Here is a 16,034-nt window from a genome sequence, read left to right as displayed (position 1 = left end):
TCCCATAGCTCATTCCTGGCAGAATCCAGACCAGAAGTCTCTGGCTTATTAGATACAGTATAGCTTGAAGATGCATACATGTCACTGGGGATTTTGTTAAAATGCCTGAGTAGGTCTGGGATGGGGCCTAAGGGTCTGCATTTCTAACCTGTTCTCGGATGATGCTGAACTGAGGAGCGAGGGCTTAGAGGAAATGAGCCGGCACCAGACAGTAGGAGGTGGGTTTTCCTTTTCTTTCAGGAGAAGTACAGTATAAGGCTTGCCTTAGCACAGAAGTTCCAGGAGTTACTGGTTTACGATAAGGCTTACGATAAGGTATTGTGCTGCTCTCAGCAGCTTCCTGTCTCAGATTCAGTTCCATGGTCAGTTGACCAGCTTGTGCCTCAGACAGTATTGGATGGAGGAGGCCCTGGGGCTTGTGTTGAGGCAAGAGGGCCCTCAAGGCTCAGTTGGGGCATCTACTCACACAGAGGCTGGCTCTGGTGGCATCTAAGAGAGCTGAGGAGAAAGTGTCCTGTCAGGTGAAGGCTGCTTTCATGGAAGCTGGCAGCGCAAACATCACCGAGTAACATTGACACAGCACTTCACAGGTGACAAAGCCCTTTGCATTACATAAACCACTTGTTTCCTATTATTACAATATTCGTTTAACAAAGAAAGGCACTGAGGGATCAGAGAGGTTAGTTGTATTGTGTCCATCACAAAGCAAGTAAATGGCAGAACTCAAAACTGACCCCAAGTCTTTTGACTCCGAGGAATAGTCCTTTCCCCATTCCAAGCTTCTGCTTATTCCAAGGTATTTAGATGACCTTATTGGCCTATGCTCACTTGTGACAGGTTTGGTGGCTCCATAACTGAACTCTGGCTCTCTTCTTTCTAGTCCTTGACCGAATACACCCTGAAACCTAGGCTAAAAGATGGTGGATGGTTTCTCCTCTCTGCTCTCCTCAGAGGTCACTGGCCTTCTGGTTTGATAATCATTGAACTGTCCAAATAATCTGAAACTTAACTCCATTAAGGGGCAAGCAGCTGAAAATACTCCTCACAGCTCTAGTACCCATCCAGGTTACTTCCTGGACAAGTGTTCAGTTAGCTTGTAGACTAAGCATCTGCTGATGGTCTCAAACTCCTTCAAACACATTTCCCATAGCACATGAGCTCATATTTTGTAAAAGTAAACATGAGCTCATATTTTGAAAAAAGGTACTATTCCTCCCCACCCCCACCCCACCCCGATGCTCTTGGTTTTAACTACAGGCAGAATGCAGGAGGACCAGCAGGCGAATGTGGTCCCTATTTAGGACACCCAGAGAAAGAGGTGTTGGGCTTCCAGGAGGGTCTTGCCAGGTACTATCTGAAAACAATTTCTCCGAACTTGACGATAGTCAGGAGTGATAAGTAAAAGCAAAACTGGAGTTAATCCATGGAGTTGCTCACTAGTAGTTCAGATTTACACTAGCCATGGTCTCTGGCCACCATTCTGAAAGCCTTAGAATAGATTCTTGGTTTGCATTTTTTCATTACTTTTATTCTTATTGCATTTAGCTCAAGTCTCACTGTTGGGCCCACCTCCCAGGTTTAGGGACATTTCTTTCCTTTCCATTAATTTAGCTAGGACAAAACCAACTCTCCATTATTTGGGAGGGATGCGGCTCTAGCAGAACTTGGTAAGAAAAACTGACTGGAAGAGCATTTTAAGGTAAAACTAATTCAGTATTTTAGATCTGTGGCTAGGGTCCGAGTTTGTGGTGGGCTGAATCAGGTTATACGTGGATTTCCCACTAAGCAGGTGGTTGACACTCCTAATCTCCACATTGTTCAAGGGCCAACGGTATAAGGAGAATGTGTTACAATTAGGAAAAAGGGCAATCTTTAAAAAAAAAAACCTATTAAAAAGCCCACTTTTTGAGTACCTGTGATTTATTAGGTGACCTCACATATTGTCTTATTTAAACTTCACAAAAGTCCCTTGCAAGAATGGAATGAGGGGAACCATATGGGTAGATAGAGGTAATTATCAAAGCTGCTTTGGTAGCACATATACGAAAATTGGATGATACAGAGAAGATTAGCATGGTCCCCGTGCAAAGATGACCCGCAAAATTTGTGAAGTGGAAAAAACACACAAAACACAAAGTCCCTGCCTTCATTTTTTTTTTTTTGGTGGTGGATTTATGGGCACTTATTACATTATTAAAATAACGAACTAAATGAATAAATAAAAGTGGGTCATGTGTGGACCAATGTTGCCTAAATTGAGAATTATAATTAACCCAATTCTGTGCATTCGGGGCCAAAGAAAGAGGAAATCTCATGTACTATAGTTATAGCATTTTACCATGGGGCTGAAAGAGGGCAACTGACATGGCCCAAATCACACAGCTCATAGTGGGCCTAGCCAGGATTCAAACCCAGGTCTGTCTGCCCTGCACCGCCCCCGCCTGCCCCCCCCGCCCCCCCGCGCCCGTTATTTCTCTTTTCACTATTCCATGCTAAGAGAGTAAATATCTATGCCTCAGACAGTAAAACATGGGTCCTAGGGTCCATGACACACTTTCTCTCAGCTTCCCACTGTTTTATCTGGAGGCACGTGTGCTAATGATGAGCTAGGGTGGCCACACCACCATCACCTGATAATGTGTTTTTAGGGAGCTGCTTCCCCGTTCCTCTGAATACCAGGTCAGCACAAGCGTCTCACCGTTTGGTCTGCACCCCAGGCTTGTGAGGCACGCCTTTCCTTTTCATGAGCTTCTCCATGGCATTGGGGTGGATGATTGGACGGACAGGGTGTCGCTTGTAGGTCCCAGGATACTTCTTTTCCACGGCTTGCTCACGCCTGCAGGAAAAACAGAAAAGCTCATCTCAGCCACCGCAGACAGAAAAGATGGGCAGAATGTTGCACAGGCTAATTCCACCCACAGAGTCAGGCCATCTGAATAACGAGGTTGCTATTCGGGTAAAAAGGGGATAGAAAAGATACTAAATTCAACCTAATCTGATTTCATTTTTTCCTTCAGCTCATAGATGAACTCGGAGACGGACCTTCCCCTCCACAGTTCACCTCATGAGAGACACAATGCAGTGGTAGAAGTCCTACTGATTTCAGTAGCTGCTGTGTTGGTCAGGACTCCGGGATTTTCTTGTCATTCTCAGGAATACCCTAAACCCGTGGTCGGCAAACTGTGGCTCGCGAGCCACATGCGGCTCTTTGGCCCCTTGAGTGTGGCTCTTCCACAAAAATACCACGGCCTGGGCGAGTCTATTTTGAAGAAGTGGCGTTAGAAGAAGTTTAAAAAATTTGGCTCTCAAAAGAAATTTCAATCGTTGTACTGTTGATATTTGGCTCTGTTGACTAATGAGTTTGCCGACCACTGCCCTAAACCACTTGCAGAAGCCACCTCACTTCCCCAGGGGGCAATAAGCCCACACTCAACAATATCCAGCTCTCCATGAAATGGCACCCTTTTCTGAGCCATTCAGCAGGGTGAAGTGACAAATAGCTGTCAGTGCATGCTCCCCTAGACCCAGCTCTGCGGCAACTCCACTCAACCGGAAACCTCCCCAGGGGCAGGGACTGTGCACCGCCCCCCCCCAAGGAATGTTGGGTGAATGAATAAGACATCTGCCAGTTCTGAGTAGCAGCAACATGGAAGAGTAGTACATTTCTGCTGATGGATAGACCACATCAACAAGGGCAGACAGTGGTCTGGATGCGTACTTAATGAGCTCCTTCTCCCGCATTTCCAGCTGCAGCATGATGGCACTCAGCTCCATGTATAAATTATTAGCCCGCTCAAGTTTTCTCTCGTAGTGTTCACGAATATCCAAAGCATGCCTATCAAAGAAAACACAGGATCAGTGAAATCAACCAATTTGGGGGAGGACAAAAGTCAGCTCTCATGAAGTAAGAACCAGAATGGTTGATCTCAAAAGCATTTGCCCAAGGGCCCCCTAGATTAAAGGCTCCCTTGTTTGATGCAATGACTCAGCCAAGATGGAGTGGGAGATGGAAAATCTAAGCTTTCCATTTGGTTTATCCTTAGGGGCCATATCCAGCCATACAGAATAGCCAGGAGGGCCACAGATAAAATGTGAATGGGATTTGTGTATAATTTGTAGCCTTTGTGTAGCATTGACAATACCATAATAAGAATACAGTATAATTCATTGTTAATGGAAATATGCAGTTGGAGCTGACACCATGATCATTCTTTTATATGTATCCATGGCACAGATCCTGCCTAATTATAGTGGTTATCTATGAACATATCTTGCATCCCTTAAAAGATTATAACCATCTTGAGACCAGGGACTATATCTTATAAGTTTCTGGCCTTCCATGTCACCTAGGACAGGGGCTGAGTGAACAAATAGCATTGCTCTGGGAATCTTCATTGCAGAGATATAATGAAAGAGGATAACAGAGTTGTGGGGGCTGAGAAGGGGAAGATAAGCCAGTGATATAAAGGAGAGAAAATTTGAAAGAGAATAACAATAAACAGCACAGGAAAAGGTGTGTAGAAAGTGAAGTGGTGATTCACAAAGAGAGTTCCTGCTAACATCTGGAGACCTGGGGATGCGAAGAGGGGGAGGAGGGAGCAGCTGACCTGAGCTCTTCTCGGCGCCTTCTAATCAGCTCTTCATCCAAGCGGTGTATACAGGTACCTTCACTTTTGATCTTCTCAAAGTGTTTTTTCACTTCTTCTCTCCATTCAGCCTGGGTGAGGATAAATTAGACTTTGTTAATATTCTAGGAGTTTCAAACCCTGATACAGCCATAGGCTCACGTACAAGATTTTTTTTTTCCTGTAGGCTTCTCCTGAAGAACTTTATAGAATAGATGTTCAATTAATATTAGTCAACAGCAAAATATCTCATGAAAATGTACCTGCACACCATACCCCACCCCATTTTCTGTAGTTAGTCCAACATGCGATGCCATCTCTTTTCCAGTTTCCTGGGCCACTAGAACCATCACAGCTAGCATAACAGCTATCACCTCTGCGAGTCAAGAGGGCGGCAGAGAAAGCCTGGCCGGAAAGGATGGCTGTGATAACCATCTCTGTATATAAAAGCCTAAGCGACCAAATGACGGAACGACCCAACGACCCAAGTTATGACGTGCATTGACCACCAGGGGACAGATGCTAAACATACAGGATTGGGCTCCCTCCTGTCTGGATTGGGCCTGCGGGGATCAGGCCTGTGGGGATCGGGTTCCCTCCTGTCTGGATCAGGCCTGTGGGGATTGGGCCTGTGGGGATCGGGCCTGTGGGAATCAGGCTCCCTCCTGTCTGGAGCGGGCCTGCGGGGATCAGGCCGAAACCAGCTATCTGACATCCCCTGAGGGTCCTAGATTACAAGCGGGCACAGGCCAGGCTGAGGGTTTCTAGTATGTTACAAGTGCCTGTCAGGGAGAACATGAGCATCTTTACAACTGGCACCAGTATTCCTCTTAGGTTCTGTGTATGAAAAAACTTGAAAAAATATTTGGAGGAGAAGACCCAAGGGGCATGAACAACAGGTGATGAGAATAAAAATACAGAGAATTGTACAGGAATTTGGGAGTGAGGGAATGAAAAGAAAAATAGTACGGCTAAACAATTTAGTAGGCTGACAAAATACTTAAGACAGAAAGAATGTCTAATATGTGATTTAAGTTGTTCAAAATATAAGCCTTTCCCAATATCCCAAATCTTTAGTAAAGTCTCTTGACATTCACCCTGACTTTGCATACGTGTTTTTGTTTTCTTAGAAATCAAGAAAAGGTACTGAACTTCATGGCAGGGGTGGGGGCCAAGAATTTTAGGAAGGCAGAGCCAGAGTGGCCATGAAATTATAAATCTCCAGGAATTCACAGGAGTATTAGGACATTGGACTTTTCACAGGGCATGTAATTTCAAGTCAATTTTATCTAAATTTTAGGGGCCAGGGAAACCTCTGCTGGAATATAGTTTATATAGGCAGTTTCTCAAAAAACAGCTAAGGATATATTTCCTCAAATTATGTATAGACTACCATCCCTGGAAGCTAATGAGATTAACGTAACTTCCACTAACTGTTTCCAATTGCATAATCTTCCTCTAGAGCTATTCCATTACCTTCAGAATCATGTTAAAAGTGATTCCTCTAGATCATGAAGAAGTTACACTTAAATGATTGTGAAATTACAGAAGGTTTCTCCCCAAATTTGCCATTTCTCATTTATTTTTTATTTTTTTATTTTAAAATATATTTTATTGATTTTTTACAGAGAGGAAGAGAGAGGGATAGAGAGTTAGAAACATCGATCAGCTGCCTCTTGCACACCCCCTACTGGGGATGTGCCCGCAACCAAGGTACATGCCCTTGACTGGAATCGAACCTGGGACCTTTCAGTCCGCAGGCTGACGCTCTATCCACTGAGCCAAACCGGTTTCGGCCCATTTCTCATTTATTTTTATAGAGGAAGTTATATTATAACTAGAGGCCCGATGCACGAAATTTGTGCAAGAGGCTTGGCCCTCGCAGCTGCAGCAGCTTCCCTCGGCCCCGCAGCAGCTTGCCTCAACCCTTGCAGCCCTGGCTTCATCTGGAAGGTTGTCCGGAAGGTCGTTCAGCTGTCTGGTCTAATTAGCATATTATTCTTTTATTATTATAGATTATTTAGAAAGTGATTATCCTGATTATCCATTTATAATATGCTAGATCTTCATATATATGTTGACTCTGACTGACAAAAACTGACTTTCATGCACTGAACCTGCCAAACAATGCCATCAGAAAGCCAAGGTCCAGAAAGTGCTATCCATTATTTGATAGCAGTCTTCGACAGTATCCTATATAATAAAAGCCTAATATGCAAACTGACCAAATGGTGGAATGACAGGTCGCTATGATGCGCACTGACCACCAGGGGGCAGATGCTCAACATAAGAGCTGCCCCCAGCCCACAGGCCCCAGGCCAGCCAAGGCAGGTGCCATGGGGGCCCTAGATCGCTCTGCTGGTCGCCCCACAGATCGGCTCTGATTGCCAACCAGGCCTAGGGACCCTACCCATGTGTGAATTTCATGCACGGGGCCTCTAGTCTAAGCTATAAATGCATGTTTGGGTGAGCCCCACGTAATGCTGTTCTTTCAATCATCAGATCAAAATCATGAGGTAGAAAGAGTATTGAGCTTTAACCCTTTGCACTCGCTTGCTTTTTTCTCGATTCCTTTATTTTACTCGGGATTTAATTTTTTAAATACCCCAGATTTTACAAAGCGCGGCAGTAGAATAAAAAACTGGAGTTTCTTTTCATACAAACTTATTTATTTGGATTTTTTAATATTTCAAATTATTGATACATTCAAAGAGTATAAAAAGAGCCGCTACCGATGCTAACCATGTCGAGTCACACTCGACATCCGAGTGCAAAAGGTTAAGAGGCCAAAGATTGACAATCAAGAGTTGTTAGACCAAAAAAGAATAAGGGGCCGAGTCAAACTTAGTCCTTAAAGTGTCCTCTTCTTACAAAAACCTGTCAGTGATTCCAGTACAATACTTAAAGGAACCAGGAGAGGAAATACCTCCATCTGGTGGTGAGGAGTGAGATATGGCAGATCTATTTGTTTATTTATTATTTTTTAAAAATAAATCTTTATTGTTGAAAGTATTACATCTGTCCTCTTTTTTCCCCTATTTATTTTTTAATTCTAGAGAAAATAAACCTCTTGATATTTTGCTTATGGGTTTATGGGTTAGGGAAAACTTAAAGAGAACCTTCTGAAGATTGAAACCTATTAAAAAAGTGAATTTCCAAAAAGAAGTTCCCTCCTTTGAAGAGGGAACAGGACGTGTGGGGAAACAGCAGGTACTGATTAACCATGCTTTCCCCAAAGGTATCATGTGACTGGTAGATGTTAATTTTGGAGTTCCATCACATATACTTAGAATCTTTATGTAATAGGAGTTCCAACTGGCACTTAATCTGCAACTCAGACATGTGTGGGCATATGTGAAGCCAATTTGACAGAGACTTGGGAGCCTCTGACAGAAAACAGTCGTGCAGGAAAGATTCCTGCATGAACTTGACCTATAAAAAAAGCCACCATCATTGGGGAGGAGCGGCATTTTCCACTGTTTCACTAAAATGCCTGTAAGATGTTGCCATAACCAGCATTGCCCCATTACTTTTAACAAAGTGAAGGCAACAGGAAAAGGAAGAGTTCGTTGTGTAAACAGGACCATGTGCAGCTTTGGAATCTTGTAAAGCCCAGAGCTGCCGTTACAGCAGGAAATAACAGCTCCCAGTGGGTGGCGGCGGTGCCCTAAGGACATGGGAGCACCTGGTGGGTGCTAGCCGGGGACCGCAGTCCTTTAGGAGAAAGCAGTGCTATCCAATAAAGCAATACCTGGCAGATGCTAGGCGGGGACGGCTGTGTCCAGCCAGAGCCAGTGGAAAGCGGATCAGATGCTGACACCCTACTCTTGATGGGGATTTTCCCCAAATGCATGGGGAGAGTGGAAGGAGGGAGTAGGGGGTGCTTCAAGGTACTTACATCCCCTGTGAACAGATAAGAGAAAAATCCAGTAAAACCTGGGTTATCACCATTAATGGGATCCTCTTTATGTCCTATATCAGGCTTGGGACATAAAGAGGACATTTAGGTTTTTGACTTCTCCAGCCTTCCACTTATTCAGTCAATAGCATTGAAGCTCTTGCACCCAAGCCTTGCTTCTTTCCTCTCCCATAATACAGGTGTCAAAATGAAGTTGAGTTAATAGAAGAATGGATCAACAACATGTGGTTTATATCAATTCAACAGAACATTATTCAGTCATATAAAGGAATGAAGTTCTGACGCATGCTACAACATAGATGAATCTTAAAAACATACTAAGTGAAACAAAAGTTAAATGAAGTATCTAGAATAGGGAAATTCACTGAGACAGAAAGTAGAACAGAGATTAGCAGGGGCTGTGGAGAGGGGGGAATGAGAAATTATTGCTTAACAGGGTAATGAAAAATTTTGGAAACAGATCAATAGTTTCACAACATTGTGAATGTAATTAATGCTCCTGAATTGTATGGTTAAAATGGAAAATTTTATATTATATATATTTTACCTCAAATTTTAAAAAGTAAAAAAAAGAATGAGTTCCAGCCTCTCTTGAGGACTATGGGAACAGGATTTCAGGGGGCTAAGTAGCAGGAAATCATAGATTCTGAGCCAGTAAAGACTTAGATGTGGTAAGTCCAACTCTTAATTGGCAGAGTCCTGTTTCCTGCCTCCCACGTAGGGCCCACTTCCAGCCTAAGCACATACTTGCTCAAGACGAGACTACTTTTTGTTTGTTTGTTTGTTAATCCTCACCCAAGGATATTTTCCCGTTGATTTTTAGAGCGTGGATGGGAGAGGGAGAGACAGAGAGAAACATTGATGTGAGAGAGACACATCGATTGGTTGCCTCCTGAGCACACCCCAACCAAGGCCAGGGAACTTGCAACCAAGATACATTCCCTTGACTGGAATCAAACCCGGGACCCTTTAGTCCACAGGCTGATGCTCTATCCACTGGGCCAAACCGTTTAGGAACCCAGGACCCTTTAGTCCACAGGCTGATGCTCTACCCACTGGGCCAAACTGGCTAGGACATGACAAGACTACTCTTGAGGCAGCACAGTCTTACAGTGAATTTAGTGCCTCTGCAACTCCCCTGAATCAACGGTGGCCGCAGTGGCACTCAAAAGGAGATTAGAATGATGCAAAGGCAGAGGGTGGTGGAGAGCTTTGAAGCAGGGCACACGGTCCATCTGGCAGCTGGGATTTGGGGCCAGGCTAAAATGGTATAGACTGATATAAAATGCTATTGAATACCAGGAGCAACAAGTGCCTACTTGGAGAAATGGGTTACTGTTTAAGAATGAAGCAATAGCTGTGGCAGAATCTAATATTGTACTGAAATTGATTGCTTTGTTCATCTGTGCTATATATGCTGCATCTTCACACATGTGCTGCTGATGAGAAAAAGATGAATGAAGCATTTTCTCTTAGGCTGGGGCAGCGCTCTGGACTGACAGTTTCGGTGGGAGGTGGAGACCATGGCCATCAACCATCTTCTATACTAATAAAAGCGTAATATGCTAATTAGACCAGATAGTCCGGACGTCTTCCGGACGTCCTTCCTGACAAAGCCAGGGACCGGGTGGCGCCACCCGGGGTCCCGGGTGCCTGTGGCCAGCCTGGGCAGCGCCACCTGAGGTCCTGGGTGCCTGTGGCTTGCCCGGGCGTTGCTGCCTGGGTGAAGCCGGCCTGGGTCCCAGGTGCCTGCGGCCGACCCAGGTGAAGCCGACCCAGGTCCTAGGTGCCTGTGACTGGCCAGAGGCAGGGAAGTCTGGGTCTTGGTTTCCTGTGGCTGGCTGGAGGAGGGAAGCCTGGGTCCTGGGTGCGGGGGCTGAGGTAGAGGTGGCTAGGGGCGATCAGGCAGGCAGGCAAGCAGTTAGGGGTGATCAGGCAGGCAGGAGAGTGGTTAGGGGCGATCAGGCAGGCAGGCAGAGGGGCCTAAACCAGCAGTCGGACATCACCTGAGGGGTCCTGGATTGTGAGAGGGTATAGGCCAGGCTAAGAGAGCCCCCCTCCCACCGTGCACAAATTTTGTGCACTGGGCCTCTAGTTGATTAATAACTGATGCTGACAAGTTTTTGTTAGCAGGAAGGAGGAGGTGAGGCCTCAGGTGCAAGATTGCTATAGCAAAGCAAAACCATGTGCGAATAACCAGTTCTTCCCCACCTGGGTGGCATAACATCAAAACACAATGAATATTCCCTACTGCTATCTTATCCATCTCAGGAGTTCATCAGAAAAAATACCCAGAATGTAGCTTTGTGGGAGGTTCTCTACAGTTTACACATCACTTGCACTTTTATTGTCTCACTTGAGCCTCACCAAAACTCCACCAGGATGGGAAGATACGGTTATCTTTATTGTTTACATGAGTAAGCTGATGTCTAGAGAATGTAGTGAGTTATCCAAGATCATAGGACAGGAGTTTAGACTCAGGGCCTAATTCTAGAAACTAGCAAGGATAGCAAATTTTGGGGCTCTTTAAGGAGAGGTAAAATTTTATGTTGGGAGAAAAATGTGGAAGAATTAATGAATATTAAAAGATGTCCAATGTACTAAGTTTTTCTTCTCTCTTCCTTCCCTTCCCCTCCCTTTCTTCTCCCTTTCATATTCTTGCTCCAAAAGAACCTTTTCTTTTCTGAGTTCATCTGTGCTATATATGCTGCATCTTCACACATTTAGCACTGCAAGTGCTGATAAAAGTGAGTTTGTACAAGTAAGGACACTGACTGTGGGTGCTGAGTTGCACCATACTGTGCTTTGCAGCTGGTGGGGCTCAGAATATGTTGCACTGGCAAAGAAGTGATATTCTGGGAGCACTCAAGTAAAATCTGCTTAGAAATTGAAGTTTTCCAAGTATATACAGTTATACGGTCTCAATAGCTTGTGACTTAGCATGCTCACAAAAACTGCTTTTCAAAATTGTGGTATGGCCGAAACCGGTTTGGCTCAGTGGATAGAGCGTCGGTCTGCGGACTGAAAGGTCCCAGGTTCGATTCCGGTCAAGGGCATGTACATTGGTTTCGGGCACATCCCCGGAAGGGGGTGTGCAGGAGGCAGCTGGTCGATGTTTCTCTCTCATTGATGTTTCTAGCTCTCTGTCCCTCTCCCTTCCTCTCTGTAAAAAATCAATAAAAAAAAAAATTGTGGTATGTGTAGTTTTATAGTTACTGTATAGTGAAGGAAGCAAAGCTGCGATTGCAACCATACCCTACGCTTGAAAGATTTCCTAGAGAGTGCTCACTATTATTCCCTTTCATTTCACAACAGGCCCTAGGATTTTTTTTCTAACAACAACTATTTGAGCACTAACAACTATTTGACAGATTTCTTCTCCAGTGCCCCACACCTACATGTATTTGAATAGATAGGCAATAGTTGTAATAGTTTTAAGGGAGTTTACCCGAATGCATATCAAAGAACAGAGGAAATGGTATGAAGTCAACCTCCTACATCCTCTTATTTTCTCTAAGATCAAACACTTTTCTTACATAGTAATTCCTTAGAAACACTAAAAAACTATAGGGGCAAGTCTGACTAAATATTTAAAGACACAGTTGTGGGAAGAGCTAAGTTTGTGGCTCCATAGAAAGTATGTTGGAACTTTGGGCAGGATAAGAGTCTCTGGCTTACCTTTCCTTGGGAACTGCCAGAAGCCCTGTGACTTTATTAAGAAATTTGCAATGTCTGATGGGCAGAGTATCTCTGTGTCTGTCAGATACCTGAGAAGCACGTACTCTGAGCCCTGGGTAGGGGCAGGTAGTAAGTCATATTGGAGGACTTGTTTAACCCCCAGGACGATGCCCCTCCTAGTCCAGTACTCGTTTTAACACAGACTTTCCTGGTGGGTAAGTGCACCCCCCGCTGCAGATGGGGGGCTCTGATGAATAGATTGGAACACCGATTGGTAATAAAATGTCTTCTCTGAGAATGAATCTTTGAAATGATACTGGAAAATAATGTGGAGATGGAATTCATCTTACAAAAATTCACTTAGAAGCACAGTACCATGAGAGAGACAAAGCTCTCTTGATTAGAAAGTAGGTAATATGATTAGAAAGTAGGTAATACCGTTGTGAAATCCTGCAGGCATAAAGCTATAGCTTAGGATCATCACACTTATTTCAGAAACTGTAGTTTCACCCCATTTTACTCCTTTTGCTATTACCTGGGTCTGGGAGGGATGAGGACCTCACGTACACTTATCTCCCACCACTCCCTATCCATGTTGATAGTGGTTGGACCACCAATCCTTATGACATTTGTAGCATTTTCATTTAATAGTCACAAATTCTTCCCCTAGGCGATGTCTCTTTCTCCATCTGGGTTGGCCTGTGACTTGCTTTAGCCAAGGAGACATTAGCACGCATGATACACACATAGGCTTAAAAATCACTTGTGCACTGGGCTTGCCCCTTGCTGTCACCCCGAGAACACCATGTGAACAAGCCCAAGCTAGCCTGCTGAGGATAAGAGGCCACGTGGAGAACTGAGGTGCTCTAGCTAATAGCCAACCGGTAGTCAGACTTGAGAGTGAGGCCATCTGGAACCTGCCAGGCTCCCAGCTGACCTTGCAACGGACGGCAGACATGTGAGCGAGCCCAAAGCCGGCAGAAGAACTTCCAGCCCAAATTCCCAACCCACAAAATCGTGAGCTAAACAAAAGCTTACTGTTTTAAGCCATACGTTTTAGAATGGTTTGTAATGCAGTGAAAGCTAACAGACACATTAAGTGATATTTTATTTGGTGCTGTTAAGTGACATACAAAGTTAGAGAAAAGGTTCTCTCTGGGCCTGATTCTATCATGGGCTCTTTCTGGTATTTAACTTCCCTCCTCTGTACTGTATTTTTCCTTCTTCAAAGACAGTAATACGTTCATGAAGTTCAGTAGTAATTCTAATTTGCATATATGCACATTACACTTTTTGTATCTTCTTTTCCTCTTTTCTCTTCAACAGTTTCACCAGAGCCCATGGTGAAGATCAGATTCTGATACACATTCTTTCCAAACGAGAGAATACTGTATGTGCTCAAGAAATTCCAAAAGGTCATATGTATGGGTATCACAGTTACTGTTTCACAATGAATGGCGTTATATAATTGCTGTAAGAGTCAGAATGGCTCTCTTATAAGAATTGCCTTTTCTCATTGAGGGCTCCTTGTCTGTTTCGTTCAGTAGTAGTACCTGGCAGAAAGTTTCCAAACTTACCTGAGACTTGAAGTAAGTTTCCTGTGGGGTGGCAAGAACATCTGCAGACGCGATGTCCAAATGCATGAGTGTCTGCCGGAAAGAAGGTCGGTTGCGAGGTTTACTTTGCCTAAAGGTAGAAAAAGGCAGCTTGTGCATTTCAGAAGGTATGTCCAGGAGGATAAAGATTTTATTCTACTCTAATAAAAATGAAAGCCAGTTTTGACTCCTTGCATGGCTGTACCTCAGGCAGTGTTGATGAAATGAACATCAGTGACCTGTTTGATAATCATCCCTTAGGACTGGTAAAGTCATAATAGCTATTATTTATGAAGGCCTACTATTTCAACATGCACTAAATTCTTTATTTATAAATAGTTCCAAGGCTCCTGGTTTTTATACTACCAGGTGATTCACTCCCAATACCCATTAGAGACTTCTCTGCAGTTCTGAAGAAGTTTCAAATATGGTTTTGAGGAGGAAGGTAAAATAGGATGTTGGGAGAAATACATTTCTTACCATGTCTGTTTCATAAGGATTTTGAATCCATCAGGGCAAGTGGAAGGAACTGGAAGGTGTAGGCTATTGCTTCCAACACCCCAAATGATGGCTGAAGAGTCCACATCTTTGTAAGGGATCTCTCCTGTCAGCAGTTCCCACAGCACCACCCCAAAGGACCTGCAGTGGCACCAAGAACACGCACAGAAGACGTTTCAGAAAGGCTGGCTTGTATTTTAGTTCTTTATTCATTTTTAATTGACTGTGTGCCCAGTTTTAAAATTCTAATACTGCTATAAGAAAAATGGAAACAGCCAGGAAAACTCTAAGAAAGAAAGTCACTGAGAGGTAACCAACACTCTCCAATGTTAAGACATTTTGTAAGGCTTCAGTGATTAACTCTGGTGCATGAATAGACAGCTACACTAATGAAATGGAACAGAAATCTAGAAATAGACCAAATACATAGAGGGGTTGCCTACATGATAAAAGTGACATCTCAAACCAGTGGGGGAAATTGATTATTCAGTAGATGCTGTTTGGACAACTAGGGAGAAAATGAAATTTATACGTCATCTTACATAAAGATGAATTCCTAATGAATCAAAGATTTAGTTATAATAATGAAACTAAATTTCCTGAAAAAAATACATGGGAATTTAAAAAAAATCTTAGAGTGGTGAAGGATTTTTCTGATTATGAAATCTAGAAGCCATAAAAGGAGAGAATGATTAAGCTAAACTGCATTTAAAAAAAAAAAATCTGGCATGGAAAAAAACCCTCTACTATAAGAAAAATACCAAAATGTGAAAAGTAGTTATAATGCATATATACAAAAGGCTACTCTTCTTAATATATAAAATATTCATAAATTGATAAGAATAAAGATTAGAAAGCTTAGCAAAGAATAGTTCACAAATAAGAAATTACAAATGATTTATAAATATGAAAAAATGCAAAATCTTACTTATAAGAAGAGGAATACAAGTTAAAATTGCTCCAAATATACTTTTTTTTTTTTTAACCTACATGGTTGGCAAACATCCAAAAGTTTAACTTTGTTGGTGAGGCTGAGAAAACACTATTAGACATTTCTGTTGGGAACATAAATTGGGATAATCCCTAAAGAGGACACATTAGTAATAATTACCCAAATTACAAGTCACTCTACATTTCTTCTTTTTCTTACTTACTTTGATGTTACATGCAATTATTAAAAATATATATTTTATTATTTTTTTACAGAGAGGAAGGGAGAGGGATAAAGAGTTAGAAACATCGATGGGAGAGAAACATCAATCAGCTGTCTCCTGCACACCCCCTACTGGGGATGTGCCCACAACCAAGGTACATGCCCTTGACCAGAATCAAACCTGGGACCCTTCAGTCTGCAGGCCAACGCTCTATCCACTGAATCAAACCGGTTAGGGCTTACATGCAATTTTAATATATGCTATTATTTTAGCCTAAAAGTTATTAGTAGTCCATTTTACAAATGGAAAAAAGCAACTACAGGGAAATACACTGTTAATAGCAAAGATTTGGAGGAAAAATTGATAAAGATTATAAAAAGGTCAATTAACAACAAAAAAAGGACAGCATAGAGGCTGCTTATAAAAGGTAAATTGCACTATACAACTCAAATATGTCTAAAGACCATAACTATTCACACCGGTAGGTCACAGATAATACACGATGGTCTGAGTCACCAAAACAGGTAAACTTTGTTTAAAGTATTTTATGTAAGAAGGTGAGAAT

The 16,034-nt window shown here is 43.0% G+C and overlaps 1 protein-coding gene and 1 non-coding gene across 2 annotated transcripts in view; one reads left to right on the top strand and one right to left on the bottom strand.

The window, feature by feature from the left end:
- Positions 1-16,034, bottom strand: part of MAP3K13 (mitogen-activated protein kinase kinase kinase 13) — a 46,715-nt gene that overhangs the window by 10,277 nt on the left and 20,404 nt on the right. Inside the window, exons 5-9 of the mRNA XM_054713805.1 lie at positions 14,298-14,456; positions 13,800-13,908; positions 4,608-4,717; positions 3,719-3,835; positions 2,699-2,836 (exon numbers count right to left, since the gene is read on the bottom strand). Of these exons, the coding sequence (XP_054569780.1) occupies positions 2,699-2,836; positions 3,719-3,835; positions 4,608-4,717; positions 13,800-13,908; positions 14,298-14,456 (633 nt within the window). The remainder of the gene's footprint in view (positions 1-2,698; positions 2,837-3,718; positions 3,836-4,607; positions 4,718-13,799; positions 13,909-14,297; positions 14,457-16,034) is intronic.
- On the top strand, positions 2,024-2,126 carry LOC114228373 (U6 spliceosomal RNA). Its single transcript, XR_003614518.2, has one exon. It is a non-coding gene; the product is annotated as a U6 spliceosomal RNA (small nuclear RNA).

Source organism: Eptesicus fuscus, chromosome 3 (genome assembly GCF_027574615.1).
Source record: "Eptesicus fuscus isolate TK198812 chromosome 3, DD_ASM_mEF_20220401, whole genome shotgun sequence".
Taxonomy (NCBI): Eukaryota; Metazoa; Chordata; class Mammalia; order Chiroptera; family Vespertilionidae; genus Eptesicus; species Eptesicus fuscus.
The sequence above is the reverse complement of the archived record's forward strand: the minus strand, read 5'-3'. Positions and strand labels throughout refer to the sequence as shown.